Below are 18,658 nucleotides of genomic sequence, written 5' to 3'. Positions count from 1 at the left end.
GGAGGATATAAAACAAGGCGTTTTGTTTTCTAGCCAATGGGATCGCTCAGAGGGGAGGACCGGCCAGGCGTGATTGTGGCTGTTTCCGTTTCTGTATGGCTCCTGCCTTGTTGGGGAGGGTGCTCGGCTACGTGAGCCGTCCCAAGTTGCCGACCGCCCTTTTCTTGCGTGGGTGGTGACGGGCGGGTAGGTTGTGGGTTGTGGGCTGTGGGCTGTGGGCTGTGGGCTGTGGGTTTTGGGTGATGGATGATGGCGATGGGACAGATGATGGACGATGGACGATGGGCATCGTAGTAGAGGTATTTGCAACAACCAGGCTGGGTGTGACATTGCTGGGTCTTGAGTAGCATTTCCTGCCTTTTTTTTCTTCGTATTTGTTCTGGCCTTGTTTGGTGGGTTTGGCGCATGGCCTTTTTGGGCAACTGCACGAACAAAGAAAGCCTGCCTCCTTCCGAATTTGCGAGTCAAAGGATGAAAAAACATCACGTTTTTGTCTTTTCTTTTATCACTTTTTATAATTTTTTTCTTCTTTTTTCTTGGCTCTTTCCCTTTTTGCCTTCATGTGCCAAGAAAGAATTTCACCTCTTTCCTTTGTAGACGGGGATCGCTGTGACAGCCTTGTGCTGCTGTCTGTCCTTTTTGTTTAGGCTAAACCTCCAAAAGATCATCTCCATCCCGCGTTTCTTGCCTCATTTTCAGCCTTTCTTCTCTCGAATATGAGCTGCCAAAGCCATTCGCAGCAGTCACGATGACAACGATGCTGGCCTTGTGTCTTCCTTCTCTTTCTTGGTTTCTGAATCCTCTTTTTCTGTGGCCCTGACTTTGTTTATGAGGCCAGTGCACTCCCCCCGCTTGGCTTGGCCTGACTTGGATCAGACAGACCAAGAACAAGCCCTGGCTTTGCTTTGTACGCTTTGCCTGCTTGCCTGTGCTTGTGCAGCTGCGTTGCAGCAATATTCCCTGCTTCAAACACTCGCTAAATCCACGCCTTTGCCAGGCCAGGTCGGGCTGCTTAAAAGTCCTTGCTTTCTGTTGTGCTATGCACCATTCTTTGCTCTGCTTCACGCCTTGCCTTGCAATAAAGACGAAAAGAACGGAGAAGCCCTTGCGATTCCTGTTCCTGTTTCTTTTTCTTTTCTTCCTTTATTTCCTTTTCCCTCCTTCTCATGATCTGCTGTCAAAACCTCCCGAAAACAAAAGAAAAATCAAAAGAAAAATCAAAAGAAAAGAAAACGGCCTCGCGTCTATCGCTTCTGGACTCCCTTCCTTTCACGACCCTTATTTTCTGCGAGCTTCTGTTCTGGACTTGTTCTGGTCTCCACGAAACCTCAATTCAAGCCCTTGCTCAGACTGTTTGACCCGCCAATTCACCGCCGTCGACCCTTCTATTCCTCGGCTCAGCGTTCTTTGCAACCTCCTTGCAGTAGCTAGCTTCAGCCCGGCCGGGAAGAATAGAAGACGAAGAAAAAGAAAATATACTCCATTTCTACTCTCGCCTCGTCTCGTCTCGTCTCGCGCTCCCACTTAAAGCCTATCGTCCAATTCAGATGCAAGACACCCAGACGCAAGACTCAGAAGAAACCTGAGGCGGCCTTGACCTTGCCCACAAGCCGCAACACATCATATCCCATCCATCCATCCATCCATCCATCCCTGGGTCGTCTTTTCTTTGTGCAGAATTCCTTGTAGATTTCCTTCTTTCTGTGTTCCTCGTGTCGTTTTTCTTTTTCTTTTTCTTTTTTTCTTTTTATTGCTTCTTGTTGTCCCCCTCTTCTTTTTTATTTTCTCTTCCTTTTCTTTTTTTCTTCTTCTTTTTCCACGCTATCCTTCATGTTTAGCCGATCAAAACGCGGCTTCGGTAACGGCCCCTTCTCTGCCTCCACCACCTCATTTCACTCCTCCTCCAGTCACCCCGAAAGGCCTTCACGCGAGAGAGAGCACCACTTTTCCGACCTCCACGACCGTTTGCGAAAAAAGAAGAGGGATAGAGACGAGCCGCCAGTGCCTGCTCTCAATCCCATACTTTATGAGCCAGGCCCGTCATATCCCGCCAAAGGTAAATACTGCGGACCCCCCTTGTGCCTCACGATCATGAGAGACAAAGTGGGCTTCCTTCTGTTGACTGTGGCTATGTGCAACATACGCGCTGGCCCCTCCTTTTTTCCCGTCTTCCTCATTGTCGTATGTTGGGTCTAGGCAAGTCTTATCGATGCCTGCGGTGGCCCGTCTCATGACTGGTTGTGTATCTTCGGTACTCACTGTAGCACAACAGCCACATTCAACGGACCAACAAGACATGACGAGGACAAGGACAAGAACGAGGAAAAAAGGAATCAAAAGTCTTGCTTTTGCTTGTTAGCCCTTGGCTACTTCTTAACAGCTTAGAAGCCTTCCAAAATCTCTAGTCCAAGACGACTATCAACCCCCTTCCTTCTGGCCCCTGACACAAAACAAGCGCCACTCCGCCTTTAGAACCACCTTATTTTATTTAGTCTTAGACCAATCCGCTAACGATGCACTTTTTCTTTCTCCCTCTCTTCCTCTCAGGCACGTCTATTTCCGCAAACACCTATAACCAGCAGCAACAACAACAACAACATCAGCAGCAGCAGCAACAACAACATCAACAGCTGCAATTGCAGCCACAGCCACAATATCACACCTCCCAGGAGCGAAACCCCTCCATAGCCAGTGGCGTGACTGGCCAGCAAGCAATGTCATCATCAGATCGCAGCCGCGGCCGCAGGGAACGCACTTTTGTCGGTAGCGAATGCGCAGTGTGCGAGGAGCCCCTTGAACACACCCTTCGGGGAGAGCGCATACTTCAATTTTCATGTACCCACGTGGCACATGAAGCCTGCTTCTATGCCCTCATCAAAGAATTCGAATCTCAATATTGTCCAACTTGCGATGCCCCGCTCCATCTCGACACTAGTAGAGGCGGGAATGTTATAGACATTGGTGAGTTACAGCCATTACTACTAGTAATTTTATTGGCTCAGGGCTGAAGGGCCTATTTTGTCGCTGCTGTGCATTTTACTAAATAGCCCTTAGAAAAAATTTCAAACATGGTGAGGTCACCCTCGACTCATGACAGCCGGTCACAAGCAACCACTACTCCAACGCCTGGAAGTGGCCGAAACAGCGCAGCAAATAGCGCCTGGGATGCGCCGCCACCGCCATCTCCACAAGCACCACTTCCTGTCACTAGTCCAACCACTGCGAGATTTAGCGGCACCGAGTCCAACCCTCGTAACACAGCAATGTCTATGCCCGGCAGCCTCAATGGACGAGACACCCGTGACCGTGACGGTAGAGATACACGGGATAGTAGCACTGCTAGAGTTCGTGACCCTAGCACCACAAGAGCCCGAGATAGCTCACAGAGTGGGGGTGAGCGCTACACGCTTCGCTCAACTACCCACACTCACCAGCGCTCCGACAGCGAAGTCACTGGCGCAGCCTCTACCACAAGCTTTTCAAACGGATATCCTGAAACTACACAAAGCGGGCCTAGCCGCCGGCATGATTACGATGTCCAAGCGATGGAGACTACAATCAGCAGCCCGCGCCCCATTGCACGGAACCCTATACCTCACCCCACTGTAATTGTTCGTTCTGAGTTCCCCACAATCAACCGCTCGCGTCAGCAACAGAGCATAACCTGCTTGATTACCGTCGAGGTGCCCGACAACAAGTGGCAGGCCGACCCCGAGGACTTGGGAGTCCCAATAATTCCCCTTCCTCAGCCCGTGCCCGTATCTACAGCTCGCTCAGAAGATAGCTACGCCAGGCCACTCTCGCCTGTCCGAACAGCCCCTCGGTTTTACCCCTATGAATCTCGCGAGGTTTTGGATGAGATCACGGAAAACCTGCGCAACCGTGTCGACAATTGGCATGGACTTGACTTTGGTCGCTTTGGTCGCTTGCGCCTGTATGGCACGCTGCGTGTCGGCAAGGACCGGGTCTCCTGGCAGGAGCTGGAGTGCTATTTGTTTGCCGAAATGTTGATTTGCGTTAAGGAGAAAAAAATCAACCAGCAAATGGCCTTTAATCCAGATGATGCCGCCTCTGGCTTGCCTAAAAAGACGACAAGGTGCACTCTTAAAGGCTCAATTCTGATCAAGAAGCATCTCAATGAAGTGTTGGAGATTGCTTCGCCCGACGAGATCTCCCATATTCTAACTCTCAGTCTCTCCGTTGCTGAGCTGCCACAATTCCACCTCAAGTTTGAGAACCGCAATCAACTCAAGCTTTGGCAACAGGCTCTCCTCGATCTTAACGCCGTTGAGGCATCTCCTGTCCGCAGTCCTGAGTATGACAGACGAGGCGCAGGCGACTACTCAGAGGTCGAGGACGATGACTGGGGCAATAGTACCACTTCCTCGTCGACTAGGCAGCGCGTCTCTTCTGTGGCGTCATGGGGCGTCCCCAAGTCTTCCACGCCGGGTCCCGCTGACTATGCCAATTCGATAGCAGCACGCACGCCTCCACTGAGTATGCAAGCCTCAGTTCATGTGCCTATTGACGTTGTGGTTGTTGTCCCAATTTCATCGTCTATGCAGGGCGTCAAGATAAACCTGGTCCGGGATGCTCTGCGTTTCATGGTTAGCACTTTGGGAGAGCGCGATCGCATGGGCTTGGTTACCTTTGGCTCCGGTGGTGGCGGAGTCCCAATTGTCGGCATGACCACCAAGGCGTGGCATGGTTGGTCCAATGTTCTTGGTTCTATCAAACCGGTAGGCCAAAAGAGCCACCGGGCCGATGTTGTTGAGGGCGCCAATGTTGCCATGGATCTGCTGATGCAGCGAAAATACAACAACCCCATTGCCACAATCATGCTCATCAGCGATGCGTCAACGTCGGATGCCGATAGTGTTGATTTTGTTGTTTCGCGTGCCGAGGCGGCCAAGATCACCATCCACTCGTTTGGACTGGGAATGACGCACAAGCCTGATACTATGATTGAGCTGTCTACTCGCACCAAGGCCTCATACACCTACGTCAAAGACTGGATGATGCTGCGCGAGTGTCTAGCAGGATGCCTAGGTTCCATGCAATCCCTCTCACACCAGAATGTTAAGCTTAAGCTCAAGCTGCCTGAGGGGTCTCCAGCCAAGTTCCACAAGATCAGCGGAGCGTTGCAGATTACCAAGCGGGCTGCTGGCCGTGACGCCGAGGCGTCATTAGGTGATCTGCGCTTCGGAGATAGGCGCGATGTCCTGGTGCAGCTGGTAATTATGCCCGATAACGCTACGCAGGAGGCTTTGCCTCAAGACACATGGGATACGCTAGTTTCTGGCCTTGAGGCACTAGGAGGCAACATGGACTCTGACGAACAGCGCACTATGTCTGTGGAGGAGGTCCCTCTTATTCAGGCTGACCTTACGTGGGGTGATATCCTCCGTGACGGGACCCTTACTCACATGCCCCGGCCCTCTCTTCTGGCCATTACGATGCTCCCAGCGTCTAACAACAAAAAGTCATGGGCCATGGTGCCCCCTATTCCTCCGCATCCCGGAATTGTGCAGCGTCGCATGGAGCTGCTTACGTCAGACATGCTGACTCGGGCGCTCACTTTGGTTTCTCGTGGACAGCACGACCGTGCGCATACCTTGCTCAATGAGACTCGCACTATTCTCAAGGGCCTGGGCAAGGGTGGTCTTCCCCCTGTCCCCCCCGCCTAACCGGTCTACTCCCCCCGATCCCTGTGCCGAGTCAACCAAGCGTGAGCAACTCGTCACCGACTTCGCTGACGCCTCCCCGTAAGCGCACTCCATCTCCGCCCACGCCCACATCAAGCTCGACTGCCAATGGCGGCTATGGAAATACGCTTGCGTACAGTCGGTCTAGTGATGGGCTTGGCCTGAATGTCGGGATCGACCCGGTGACCGTTGCTGCGCTGGATGCTGAGCTCGAGGCTAGCCTGGAATGGATTAACCATCCTGCCGTGTTTGGGCGCGATAGTCGCAAAGCTGTCCTGCAAGCTATTGGTGTCATCAGCTCGCAGCGTGCGTTTACTTTTCGCAGTTCGATTGAGGCACTCTGGGCCGGTCGTGTTAGCGGCGTGAAGAAGCTGACAGGTCGGAGCCGGGAGTGGCGTGATGAGGGTGGTGGTGAGGGGGGGATCATGGAGGAGGCCTAGAGTGGGGGTGGGTGTTAAGTGTAGATGTGGGTGTGGGGTCTAAACAAAGATGGAGAACATAAAGATACATGGATATGCATTGGGTGTATTTGTACTCAGCAATTGTCGCGGGGGTCATCTCTTTCTTTCTTTTCTTTTCTTTTTTTTTGTTGCTGCATCGGATTGATATCCTGGAGCTCTTTGATTTTGCCTGTTCTCAGCGGTTTTTTTTTCTCCTTTCTCTTCCTTTTCCTGCTATTTCCTCCTCCCCTTGTGCCATTTTCTATTTCTTTTTGACATACTCTGGCTATGGCTCTTTTTCTCTTGATACCAGTCTTTCACGACTCTTCATCTCTTATTGACCATTGTTTCTACTGTTTTGATTAATTCCTGCTGCTTGTGAGACTGATGAGGACGGCATGTTCGTATTGTGGCGTAAGTAATGGTACGATATGGCCAGATGGAGAGCAGCACAAGCGGCTACGATTACTTCACGAGAGGTGATCACAGGCATGTGCCCGAAAAACAAAGGGATATATGCGCAAGACATGGAGTGCCCGAAAGAAGGCCGTAGCAGTCCGCCTTTTGAAGGGCCAGCTCTGTCTGGCAACGGATTCAGTGCTGTTCGACTCGGGCGATTCTGGTGGGCTACTTTGGCTTTAGGGGGCAAGACTACAAGAAGAACAGCAACATGAAAGCTCCACAAGCCAATTAGAAACAAACGCCAAGCCCAAAAGTGCAGACTCCCAGGGACTAAGCGGAATGGGAGAGCCTGGCGCCTTCTGTTTGGCTATACGTGCTTTTCATGCACCTCAGCAGATGTTTTGCCCGTAATCTGCTGTGTCCCTTGGGACAGCCTTTGCGCATCCGCGCATCCACCCCGTCTCGCACCTCCCCGCATCTCCCACGGCCAAATGGCGTGTTATGATTGAAGCGGATATGCCAAAATACTGTAGGTGGTCAAGCCGGCCCGTAGGCACCACGCCTAGTTTGTTCGTATTTTTCAGCACATGCCGGCCTAGTATATGTGTAAGCGAGTAGTTGGTCTTGAACGCCTGTCTACCTGCCATTCTTTTTTTTGCCGCAGTACGGTAAGTTCCGGATGAGAGCAGCTCTAGCCGGTCAGTAGTGTCAAGTGCCCAGCCCTCAAGTGTCTCCTAGTCTTTATTTCTATTTGTTCTATTAGTGTCTCGGTAATATGACGGCCTGGGGCCGCGAATACTCGATGAGGGGGCGCATGTACCTCTACCTCTGGATTGCTTAGTCATCCAAAGTTGACGCTCTAAAGCCACTGGTAGGGTTAGCTATTACCGCGAATCCAAGGCAAGATGGCCGAGCGGTCTAAGGCGCTGTGTTCAGGTTTCTGTTAACTCAAGAAGCTTCGCAGTGGAGCAATCCGCGCGAGTTCGAATCTCGTTCTTGTCAACATCATATCTTTTTGGCTTGATCAGTGTTCGGGCTGTCAACAACGGAGGAAAGGTTGATGGGGTTTTTTTACTCTTTTAATTTTTCCCTTGTTTTGTCTTAGTTTTGGGGTAACTCGCTGGCTATTGGTGTAACCTTGCCGTAGCAAAGAGAACCCTAGCAATGCATACTTTGTTCTGCTACTCAACTAAGTACTCCCCCCTCTCCTTTTTGTAGAATGGCTTGATGAGTGTATGAGTGGCACGTATATATCGTCCGATGTATTTTTTGACGTCATAGTAAACAGGAACAAGCAAGCTATAAAGAAAAAAAAAGAAACTTTATTTGCCCATCTCTCATTTCCTTCTTTTCTCGTTATGCCAAGGCTGAAGCTACTTTGGAGGCCCTCAAGGTAGTAAAATCCAGCCTAGTTTAACTATTTTGGAGGGCTACGACAACGGCCCGAAAATCCATGCGCAAATAAATAGCTCCAACTTTTTTTCTTCCTCTCTTTTTGCCATTCTGCGAAGGGCTTTTGTTTTTTTCTTTCCTCCCTCATTACTGCAGCTTTTGGCTTTTGTTTCTCTCTCCTCTCCATTTCACCGGCTCTCTTCAAAGAATAGCCTACTAGAGAAGACACTTTCGGTGCCCCCAGCTTTGGTCAGGCCCCAACTCTAACTAGGCGCAAAAACGACAGAAAAAAAGAAAAAAAAAGGTCGCGTGCTCTTGAGAAGGTGACAAGAAACACCTAACAAAATCCTTGTTCCTGGACCCGAGCAAGACAAGCCAAAGTCCGATCTCCTCATCTCGATCAAACCTGCCCTTCCGCGGATCAAGGCGAACCGAAGAAAAACACATGTGCCACTGAAGTCGCTTGGCTATTACTTGCAACCCCCCTACGCATTCCTACCTGAGTTCCTGAACGGCTTTGCAGCTTGCGTTACAACTACGGCCGCCGCCGCTTCTTTAAACATACTTCATTAGCCACTGTCGCAGCTGCTGTCTGTCTACTATGATTGCCGTTAACGAAGTGGCAGTACTTGTTCCCCCACCGGCTCCTGTGCCGTCGCAAGACCCCTTCGTTATTCCGCTCCGGGCCGCAGAAGCCGCAGCCGCAACGACGGCCTCGCCGCTTGCATCTCCCCTAACGCCGCTGTCGCCACCGGTGCCTAAGCCAGCGGGCCCCCTACAGATGAAGCCACTGCTAGCTTTAGAGCTATTAACAGACGTAGTAGAGATGCTGCTACATAACCATGAGGATATCCCGCCAAGCCCACATGATCCGACGGCCACAATGACAAATATGCGCGGGATGGAGGCCGAGAAAGTGCACATCATTCGGTCTAATTCCGAGCGGGACTTGGCACGCATGCGCCAGCTAGCTCTGAAGGACGAGCAAACCGTGCAAGGGCATAGCCAGCAAAAGAAGGAAGAGCAGCAGCAGCAACAACAACAACAGCAACGACTACAACGACCACAAAGCTCCGGCACAGACAAAGACCAACTCCAAGGGGCGCAGGCGCAACCACAGCTACACCCACAGCTACAGCCGCAACCACCTGCCACCGGCGACCCGCCCCTCGACGTCCCCATGCCTCACCCATTCTCGGCACAGCACAACGCCGTTACGCGGCGTTTCTACAGCAAGCACCCACCACAAATTACAGCACGCGAATATCTGCAGCGATTACATAAATACTGCACCCACAGCAGCGGCGTGTACATCTGGACGGCATTGACACTCTTCCGACTAGCGCGGACCGAGGGCACGATGCAGGTGACGCCGCGCAACGTGCACCGCCTTTTATTAGCGGCATTAGATGTGGCAAGCAAGGCACTGGAGGACCATTCGTGGCCACACGCGCGCATTGCTCAGGTCGGGGGCGTCAAGAACGGCGAGCTGACGAGACTCGAGGTCAGTTTCTGCTTCTTGAGCAACTTTGAGCTGCAAACAACGACAGAAAGGATGGTCGATGGGCTAATTGAGATACAACGCGCGCTAGAATACTGGAAGACTGGCGGCGGGAACGAGCGGTGGGGCAACGGAGTCAGAGACATAGCGACATGATGTGGGGGAAGGTTGGCTCTGGAGCAGGGCTTGAACAAGGACTCGAGGCCGGGTCCATGGATTGATTTGTTTGCTTGTGGAATCTACGGTTGCAAGGCTGGGCCAGTGACTTGAAAAGAACAAAATACCCAATAACATATAGTTACATAGTTACACATACATCAGCATCGCATGGTTGCAATTCTCCCCCAAGATCAAGATACAACATAACCCTTATAATCCGACACAGTAACCCTACATTCATCGAACCACAAAACATGCAGTTCTTTGATTGGCCATAGGATCCGTTACGTCAGTGGGTCCGGGGTCAAAAACATTTTCTTAGTAGTTGCTTCGAAGATGAGACGAAGCTTAGGGAGTGATTCAGCTTTCAGACACCAACGAAACCTTTGGAGTGGCTTCGTAGCATTAAACTGGCACGAAAGCAAGTAGGCCCGGAAGCCCACATAGAAAAAGCCACAGGAAGCAGGAAGACAGAAAAAAAGAAGACAGGTCGCGCTGAGTGAACAGAGCTTTTGCACGTGGTTATCTAGCCCTGTTCAACCTCTTATCTGCCTTTGTTCTTTTTGTCCTAATTTTTGCTGTAGCATTTCTTTCGATTCCAGGATCATTTTTACGCCTCTTTCTGCCTGCCCAAACTTTCACGGCTTTTTCTCTTGTGCTTTATTCTGCAAGGCTGGTTGCTATCGTTTGTTCCCTGTTCCTTTTGCTCGTTGAAATTTAGCCAAAGCTGGGAGCTACCACGCTACCACCAACCTAGCTGAGCCGACCACGAGCTAAAGCACTAAGCCAAAGAAAAAGGCAATTGCGCACGCGTAATTCAACGGCCCGAAGCCTCGTTCCAAGCCTTTCGACGTGCATAGCAGTTTTACGATCTTCCATTTTCCCGCTCTTTCCATTTTTTTGTTTCCAACTCTGTTTCAAGTTACACAATGGCTGTGGCTTCCCCAAACGTCAGGCCACCAGCAGGAGCGACAGCAGCGCCAACGCCAGCAGCAGCACCAGTTGGTAGCGGCGCGCCGGATCAGCAGAAAATGGCAGGCGGCCGAAGTAACAAGCACAAGACGTCGTCATCGCGGACCGGCTCTTTCCTAATGCGCGTTTTTGGGCTTGGAGCTAGGTAAGACGACACCACAAGTCCGGTAGAGGGGCTGGAGAGGTAGATAATCAGGGAAGGAGCTAGTGCACAAAACAACAGGAACGCGACAACAAGGCAAGAGAGAGAAGCCCGACAGGAAAGAGCGTAGAGTTTTCTAAGCCAATATCTCACTTCCAATGGGGCAGGTGCCTTTCGTCCTAGGGCTCTGTCTTAGGCTTCTCCTCTTTTTTATTTTTCCTCTTTTTTTTTCTCCCCCATCTCACTGTCAGGATCTCTCCTCTTTGGTTGTCTGCAAAACTGACATCATGTCCATCCGTTATCTCCGACCGCTGCTAACTTCTGTGTATAGACTCTTTGCCTGGTACGCCATCATCACTATCCTTTTCCGCTGCCCGACTGCCCCGGAGACTTCCGCCCATGATAGCCCCACTCTCCCGGCCCTCTGCGAGCCGTACTTTCAGTTGCGAGCTTCGGTTTCGCCCTTAGTCTCGCCATACTACAATGCGTATATCGCTCCATACGTCGACGCTGCCCGGCCGTACTACCAATCGGCCGATACCTTTGTCTTTACCCCCGCCCGAAACTATGCCGTTAAGACGGCTGGTCCCCGTCTTGAGCAGGCCAGCCACATTGCGGGAGCCAAGTACGATGACCTGGTGCGGCCATGGCTCAGCCAGTACGAGGCCCAGGCTCGCCGGCATTACAACGAGCAGATTGCTCCGGCTATGCAAAAGACTTCCGAAGCTCTGGCCCCATACTATCTGCTCGCTCAGGACGGCGCTGCACATGCGTATCACCAGGTGCTGGTTCCTGCTTACGTGGCTGTCGAGCCTTATGCTTATGCTTCGTACCAGGCAGCATCGGACTTCACCAAGGATACGGCTGTGCCCTCGGCCGTATGGGTTTTGAATAAGACGTATGTCTTTCTAGACACGGCTATCTGGCCCCACATCAAAGTGGTCTACACGAACAACGTTGAGCCTCAGTTGGTGCGTATTGGAAAGCGCCTGGGGCGATATAAGGGGAAGCAGGGTCTTCATAAGGCGAAGACTACCCATATTCTGCGTTCGTCAACATCTGCGTAAGTTTGAGCTGCAGGCAGGCATGGTTAGGTTAAAACAAAAGGTCACCCTTATGCTAACTTTTACTTAGTGAGGCCAAGACGTCTTCGTTTGTCAAGCCGCCCCAAAAGCCTGCTTCTAAGACGAAGCCTGCTGCGAGCGGAAAGACAGCCACTGCTGCGGCCTCTAACTCTGCTGGTAGCCGCCACAATATGAAATACTCCCACCCGTCAATGATTGAAGCCCCTGAGGCATCCGAGAATGAGTCTCAACTGCGCCATGATGCACGCCTTCAGGTTGCTGCTGATCTTAAAGAGTGGCAGGAGCGGTTTTCTAAGGCTGCAGATGAGGGCGCTGCGGAAATCGATAGCCTTATTCATGGCGTGACTGAGGATATCTTGAGTTCGCCGCTCATGGAGACTGGCCACGCTTTGGTTGATCAACTTGGTCAAGCTATTAACACGGAGATACAAACCCTCAAGACCCAGATTCTGGAAACTCTGAACCAAAAGGACAGCCAGTACTCTACCCTGGATCTGTTCAATACCCAGGTTGCTGCTCTAGTGCGCCAAACTGGCATTCTTATCAAGACCCAGGCTGAGGAAGTTCGCTCATGGCGCCAAAAATTCGACACACAGCTACAAGCCGCCATCACAGAGAATGCCGACTCACACTTCAAGACGTTGGACACTATGCGTGACTTGGCTTTGCAAAAAATTGGCATGAAGTGGGCTTGGATGGACGGAGTCACGTACAAGGACTGGGCCAAGTATCATGAACTGCGCGCTCGTTTCGATGAATGGACCGATGGCCTCAAAGCCATGATTGTGACACATTCGGATCTCAGCTTGACCCACGACTATGCCAACGCTATCGAAGATCAGGCAATGGATCTGGCACGCGCAGCAGTAAAACAGCTTGGAGAAATTAAGGAGGTGGTAAGCGCCAAGTTCTTGCATAACGATGTTACAGATGATTTCAATCTTGAGTCGGTGGAGCAACGGGCTAGGGAAAAGGCTGAGGCTGAGGCCAGAGCTGAAGCCGAGAGATTGGCCGCGGAGGCCAAAGCCGAAGCAGAGGCTGCCGAACGAGCTGCTGCCGAGAAGGCGGCGGCCGAAGAGGCCGAGGCCTCCTCCGAGGCTATGCTCCAAGCCGAGCCGATATTTTCCACACAGGTTGATCCAGAAGAGCCGCAGGTCACCGTGTCATCGCTGTTTGACGATTCAGCCGCTGAGGAGCATCAGGATGAGAAAGAGGCCTCATCGTCAGTTGCCTCTGACCTCTCTGAAAAGAGTGAGCTATAATGCTCCTTTCCCTTCTTGGGCATGGCCCCTTTGCCCTATCCTTCCTTCCCCTTTTGTCTGCTTGTACATTATGTTCCAATCCTTGTTGTTTTGTTCTTCCTCGTTGATTGTCTCTTTTGTTAGCTTTGTTGCGCATTTATTACATGGATAGGCTGGAGTTTTCTTTTTTTCAGTTTTCCTTCTTTTTTTGGGCACGGTTATATTTGTCTACTTTGCCTTGTTTTGCTTGTCTTTCCTACTGTGTGTCGGCACACATCGCTACCGCCACATCTCTACAAATTTATCCTTCTCCTCCCCGCCTATAACCCGGCTAGTCTGGACATTGGCAATTCTTTCTTGAGCCTCTTTGACCTCCCTACCGATCCATGCCAAACTCTCTGCCATGCCTGGATCGGCCAGCCCAACGTCTCCGAACGGATAATCTGCCTTGATGTGGCCTAAGAGCGTGTCGATATCCCGCTTTGAGTCTGCGAGGTGGTGCGCCGCGCTGCTTTCGAAGCTTGCCTGTGCGTTGCGCGATGTCTCTTGTACGGTCAATGAACGTTCAGCTGTAGTCCGCGCTAGCATTTGCAGGAGCTGGAGATCTGCCATGGCCTTGCTAGTAGCCGCCATGGGATCGGGTGGTTTGACACCTAGCGTGTGTAGGGCTCGCTCAAATGCTGTGAAGGTTAAAGAGGGGCTACATCGTCGGCGCGCTGGCCCGGGCGTAGCCGGATCTGAGATTTTGGGTCGCCCTGTGGTGGGGGCTGGAGAGGCTCCCGGAGCTGTAGGTGTGTTGTTGTCAGGACTCTGGGGTAGCGCCGGCATGGTAATCGGTGTGGAGAGTTCTTTTTCCGCGGCCTCGGCTAGGAGAGTTGTTGTAGCCTGGTGTGCTTGGAGAGTTTCCAGCCTATGTTTTACTCGCCGCATGCGATCTAGGAGATGTTCGAAGCACTCGTTTGTCTGATGCGACAACATAATTTTCTAATTAGTACCACGAAAAATATACCATAACCATAATAATACATGGACACCCAAAGAGTCTATCAGGGCCAAAAAGAGAGACCCCCCGTGTCGTGAAATGTAGTACTCACATATCTCAGTCCCGCTGTGGTATGTTGTCTCTCGGCTGTATGTCGGGCTAGTAATGTTGATCGCGCCGGCTCTAAGAAACTGTTCTCCACTGCCATCTGGGCTACTGGTAGGATCTCGGCATAGAGAGACTCAACTTCAATCTGTAGTGCTTCGGTCGATTCCAGCTCATCTGTGCCAAAGCCAGTGGCAGCCAGAGGCGATGTTAGGCCGTCGAGATACACGCGGTCGAGGCGAGTGCGGGCTAGCTCGACGGTAGATTTGATGAGCCTAGAAGAGAGAAAAAAAAAGATCTGTTAGCCGGGAGCTTTCTTCGACCGGAGAACACTACATGGTCAGCGTGCCCGAGTATCTCGTGGAAGTAGAAGCAAGCGCAAGGGTACCTCATTGCCTCATTGTTTAGCTTGTCTAGCTCCTGCTCCTTCTCAGCCTCTCTCTCCTCACCACCAACCAGCTCCCGCGCCAGCTTCTCCATGCCCTGCAGGACTTTATCATCCGCTTCCCCAATACTACACACCAATCTTGCAGCCTCGCTGGAGGCCTGCTCTGCATCCATCCGCGCATCTGCCACTTTCTCTGCCACGTGGTCCTGAGCTTCACGGAGCCGGGCTTCGGCTTCGGCCATAGCAGCGGCGCGGCGCGTGAGGTGGGCATCTGCGAGGCGGGAGCGGCTTGCATCACGCGTGCTCTGCACTGAGGAAAGTCGGACAAGAGAGCTTTCTTGGGCTTGTAGTGCACGTGTGTGCTGAGTGAGCTGGGCTGTTGAGGCAGTGAGCATTTGAATGGCAGCGCGGAGCTCAGAGTCGCTAAACACTGCAAGACCGGGAGCTGAGAGGTCCTCGGAGGCTGCAAGCCGGTCGACAGTGCCAGAGGCCTGGAGTGCGGAATATCTATGTAGATGTTAGAGATAGGAGTTCGGATGAAAGGGGCACGGGAGGGGAACGTACGCTGCAAGCTCATCGGTAGTCAGGAGGTTGTCGGGGGTGAGATGCAACTCAGCCCAGCTAGCGAACAAGTCATCCTCAAGCATAGCCTGGAGCCGGGAATTTCCCAGACCAAGACTATAGTCGCGGGAAATGCGCTCGAGGGTTGGGAGATCCATGATGGGCGAGGAATGGGATGTCAGGGTTTAGCCAGGCCATGTGAGGTTGGCCGAGAGGTATATCTAGGGTTATCTAGACGATCACCCAAACTGACAGCTGACAGCAGCTGGCTATCCAATGAGGTTACACAACCGTGACAGGGCAAGGTCGTTCATGCTCGATCGGTAAGTTGTCTTAGTTACAAGTCCAACCCAGATCTTATCTTGTGATACCTTGCCTCCCGACCCACAAAGCGGCCAACATCTTTTTATAGGGCCCGGCTGCGTTTTCTCAATAGACGAATCTCGATAGGAAAAGCCACGAGAGACGAACGCGACGCGAAAGGATTCTTTGTTTATGCAGAGCAAGACATGTTTTTTGGGGAACTCATTTTGTATCACGTGTTGGCCGGGGAAAGAGTAGTTGGAACTGCCGTGGGTAAAAATATTAGTTGCGGGATTGCAAAACATGGGATTATACGATGCGAGTAATTGCTAGAATGGGAAGAACGGGGAGGCAGCTAGGTAGTTACTCCCGCGTCAGCTTCGAGTTTGAGTAGTCTAGGTAGTTGTCCAACCTCGGGCTTCGACTAGACTAAGGGGAAGATTTGGATCGGCTTTATATACTGGCATGGGACGAGGGCAACGGCGAGGATGAATGGGCGAACTGGGCACTTGCTTTTTGAGTACACATCAGTGCTTGGTGTATTGTGTCAATGGCAGCTATTCAAAGCACCGAAAACGGTCTCCCATCTAATACAGCTTATGGCACCACGACTGCGGCTTGGCGAAATTGCCTCGCGCGTTTACCACCGTTGGTTCTTAAAGCAGCGCTGGCATACTTGAAAGATATCCTCGTGCTGCTTGCTATATACGCGGTGTCCCAATTTCTCATTTGGCTTTTCGCCGTCTGCTTGCAGTCTCATGGCTTGCAATACCTCTCACCCATCGTATCCATGGTCTCGCTCCTTGCGGCATGTATTTTGCTCGCGTGGATTTTCCCGGCACTCGATGCGTGGTATGTCTACACGCTACAAAGCAGAGTGAGTTTGTCGAAAGACGAAGAGGCACATCAATAAAGTTGATTATTTACTAACCGCAATAAGGTCGAGACCTTGAACGAGAACATCGGCATAGGCTTCGCGATCCCACTGTTGCAAATAACGTCAGGAAAGTTCATGGGCGTATCACAGTTGGCACGGGCCGTAGCAGCCTTTTGTGAGTCAAAGGAAAAATAAAGCAACGCAAAGAAAGAAAAGTCCGGTCCCTTATTAACACCAGCCCAGTCCTCACCAACGCCGTTTTCTGGCCCCTACTCTTTAGCATAAGCTACGCTCTTCTGGCCATCTCTGCTTGCCAAGCTGTACAAACAGCCAAACAGCGATTCAAGCCTGTTAGTGACGCAGGTTCAACGCCGCAGGCAGTCAATAGTTGTTCTAAGGCCGGTGCCCCAGACGCTCGACTTGTCCCGTTCTTCCATGCCATGCTCCTTCTGGCACTTTTCAGCGCCGGCATTGCTGTTCGCCGGCTGTCTCTGTTTATACTTGACCTTTCCGCCGTTCTTCTCCTCTGGCTAATCGCAACGTCTGTTCAGAGAGCGATCCCCAAAGGCCACATAATGCTGCGGGCTCTTGCCAACCCCGTTCTTGGGACGACTTTAGGGCTCATGTTATACACGCATCTAGTAGCAACAGCGACCCATGTGCGAATAGACACAGCCGTCAGCGCATTCAACAGCGGTGTAACACCGGCTGACTTCCTATCCAAGCTTCTTGGCATATCTACAGCTAAATCACCGGCCACACCAGGAGCCGGCGATCTGGCCAAGTCGATCTTGGATGTCGGCATTGTGATCTGGGGCTTCAAGCTATACGAATGCCGCACAGCCCTATTTTCGCTCCGAGGCTTCCTGACGCTTGTAGTGGCTGCAGTAGCAGCTGTAGTAAACATGGTCTTGGCGCCGATGCTAGCCCGTGCTACGAGACTGTCCACTGCCAAGGCACTGGCATTTACAGCTCGCTGTGTTACACTGGCACTGGCACAGCCAGCCACTGAGCTTGTCAGGGGAGATTTGACGGCTAATGCCGTGGTGGTGGTGGCGAACGGGATCTTGGGGCAAGTCATGTATCCGCTTGTGTGGCGGTACTGCGCATGGTTATCCCATGGGGTCTATGGCGGGGATAGACCGGTAAAGACGGCGGCTATAGGGGCTGTTGTTGGGATCAACGGGCTGGCATTAGGAGTGACCCATTTATACAGGGAAAAAAGCCCAGCAGCGCCGTACTCAGTGTTGTCGATGGCAGGATTTGGCGTAGTGACAGTTGTTTTGCTGTATAGTGAGGGCATGCGTAAGACTGTGAGGGAGGCTGGGGAGGGGAGCTGGTGAGTAGAAAGTGAGCTGGTTCGTCGCTAACCGCAGTGGCTATTAGTTTTAGTGTTATGGATAGCAGAAGTATCAGTTACGCGGGAAGCAGGCAGTACAGAGAGTAGCAAAGTTGATATATAACAAGAAGAAGGGCCTTTCTAGCTACAGAGAACTCGGCCACAACTTGGCCGCAATTCGACCCTAATCAAATGTTCAGGTAAAGACTTCCCCGAGTACCATGGCTGGTGATATTAGCCCAGGCTGTTGTAGTATTGCAGTATGTTAGCAGCAGATTCTTCCTAGCTCGCTCCCACACTTCCCCCGGAACCCGGAAATCAACTTACCGTTCAATCAGATGTAGACCACTTGCCGTTTCTATAATGCCACTCATCTCACCCGGCTTCAAGGAAAACGCAACCTCCTCAAACTCGCGCTGCATGTCGCCACGACCAAATACGCCCAGATCGCCTCTCTTGCATGCGCTGCTGCAATCACTGGCCTGGACAGCCAAATCACCCAGAGTTGCACGCTTCGCGCGAATCTCTGTCTCATAACCCTTGAGGATCGTTTCAGCTTCGGCCTTACTGCGTGTGATGTTGGCCTCACGCCAGCTCGACGGTCGTCGGCTGCCTTCATGCTTGACCAGCAGATGGGCGGCCCATACTTTGTTAGCTGGCACCTGAAAACCCGAGTCTGGTCCGGACGCAGCGCTGGAATGACCCGAGGCTTCCATGTACCGTGCCAACTGCTCTCGATCGAAGCCGGGCGGTGGGTCCCAGCGGGAATCGCGGGTGACAACGTTGAAGTAGTAGGGTAGCTGCTTGCTCTTGCTATGACGGACCTCCCAGTCCATGGGAAGGCCAGTTTCTTGGTTGATTTCCTACGGGCGGGACAGAAACAAGAGTAACGAGAAATTAGCAAGGCTATTACCAGCAGCTTTACATAGTAGGGAAAGGAGCTTGATAAGGGGCAGGCTTGTTGTCTAATAAATACCACTTACGCTAGGCATTTTCGATACGCAAGAGCGGGCAAGTCTAGAGACAATAATACAGTGATAGCAGGCTTTGTATCGCCAGGCTTG

At 51.9% G+C, this 18,658-nt stretch overlaps 6 protein-coding genes across 6 annotated transcripts; 4 read left to right on the top strand and 2 right to left on the bottom strand.

Moving 5' to 3' along the window:
- Positions 1-2,513: 2,513 nt before the first annotated feature.
- On the top strand, positions 2,514-6,145 carry HOO65_070073 (von Willebrand factor type A domain protein; the record flags this gene model as incomplete). Its single annotated transcript, XM_071004829.1, has 4 exons — positions 2,514-2,961; positions 3,055-5,551; positions 5,646-5,765; positions 5,845-6,145. 4 exons carry the CDS (start codon positions 2,514-2,516, stop codon positions 6,143-6,145), a joined length of 3,366 nt encoding a protein of 1,121 aa, XP_070856791.1.
- A 2,395-nt stretch (positions 6,146-8,540) lies between these two features.
- HOO65_070072 (PHO85 cyclin) lies at positions 8,541-9,596 on the top strand (the record flags this gene model as incomplete). The annotated part of the gene is made up of 1 exon (XM_071001240.1): positions 8,541-9,596. One exon carries the CDS (start codon positions 8,541-8,543, stop codon positions 9,594-9,596), a length of 1,056 nt encoding a protein of 351 aa, XP_070856790.1.
- Positions 9,597-10,528: 932 nt separating this feature from the next.
- HOO65_070071 (uncharacterized protein) lies at positions 10,529-13,060 on the top strand (the record flags this gene model as incomplete). The annotated part of the gene is made up of 3 exons (XM_071004897.1): positions 10,529-10,716; positions 11,045-11,776; positions 11,848-13,060. The coding sequence occupies 3 exons, from the start codon at positions 10,529-10,531 to the stop codon at positions 13,058-13,060; spliced, it is 2,133 nt and encodes a 710-aa protein (XP_070856789.1).
- A 258-nt stretch (positions 13,061-13,318) lies between these two features.
- Positions 13,319-15,233, bottom strand: HOO65_070070 (vacuolar H /Ca2 exchanger; the record flags this gene model as incomplete). The annotated part of the gene is made up of 4 exons (XM_071004964.1): positions 13,319-14,002; positions 14,134-14,401; positions 14,515-15,021; positions 15,079-15,233. 4 exons carry the CDS (start codon positions 15,231-15,233, stop codon positions 13,319-13,321), a joined length of 1,614 nt encoding a protein of 537 aa, XP_070856788.1.
- A 695-nt stretch (positions 15,234-15,928) lies between these two features.
- Positions 15,929-17,287, top strand: HOO65_070069 (uncharacterized protein; the record flags this gene model as incomplete). Its single annotated transcript, XM_071005043.1, has 4 exons — positions 15,929-16,255; positions 16,319-16,430; positions 16,499-17,233; positions 17,277-17,287. The coding sequence occupies 4 exons, from the start codon at positions 15,929-15,931 to the stop codon at positions 17,285-17,287; spliced, it is 1,185 nt and encodes a 394-aa protein (XP_070856787.1).
- A 94-nt stretch (positions 17,288-17,381) lies between these two features.
- HOO65_070068 (Peptidyl-prolyl cis-trans isomerase ssp-1) lies at positions 17,382-18,586 on the bottom strand (the record flags this gene model as incomplete). The annotated part of the gene is made up of 3 exons (XM_071005067.1): positions 17,382-17,541; positions 17,922-18,457; positions 18,578-18,586. 3 exons carry the CDS (start codon positions 18,584-18,586, stop codon positions 17,382-17,384), a joined length of 705 nt encoding a protein of 234 aa, XP_070856786.1.
- Between the last annotated feature and the right edge of the window lie 72 nt (positions 18,587-18,658).

This window comes from Ceratocystis lukuohia, assembly GCF_044167205.1.
Source record: "Ceratocystis lukuohia strain C4212 chromosome Unknown Supercontig7_pilon, whole genome shotgun sequence".
Classification (NCBI taxonomy): domain Eukaryota; kingdom Fungi; phylum Ascomycota; class Sordariomycetes; order Microascales; family Ceratocystidaceae; genus Ceratocystis; species Ceratocystis lukuohia.
Note: the sequence above shows the minus strand (reverse complement) of the source record. Positions and strands in the feature narration are given on the sequence as shown.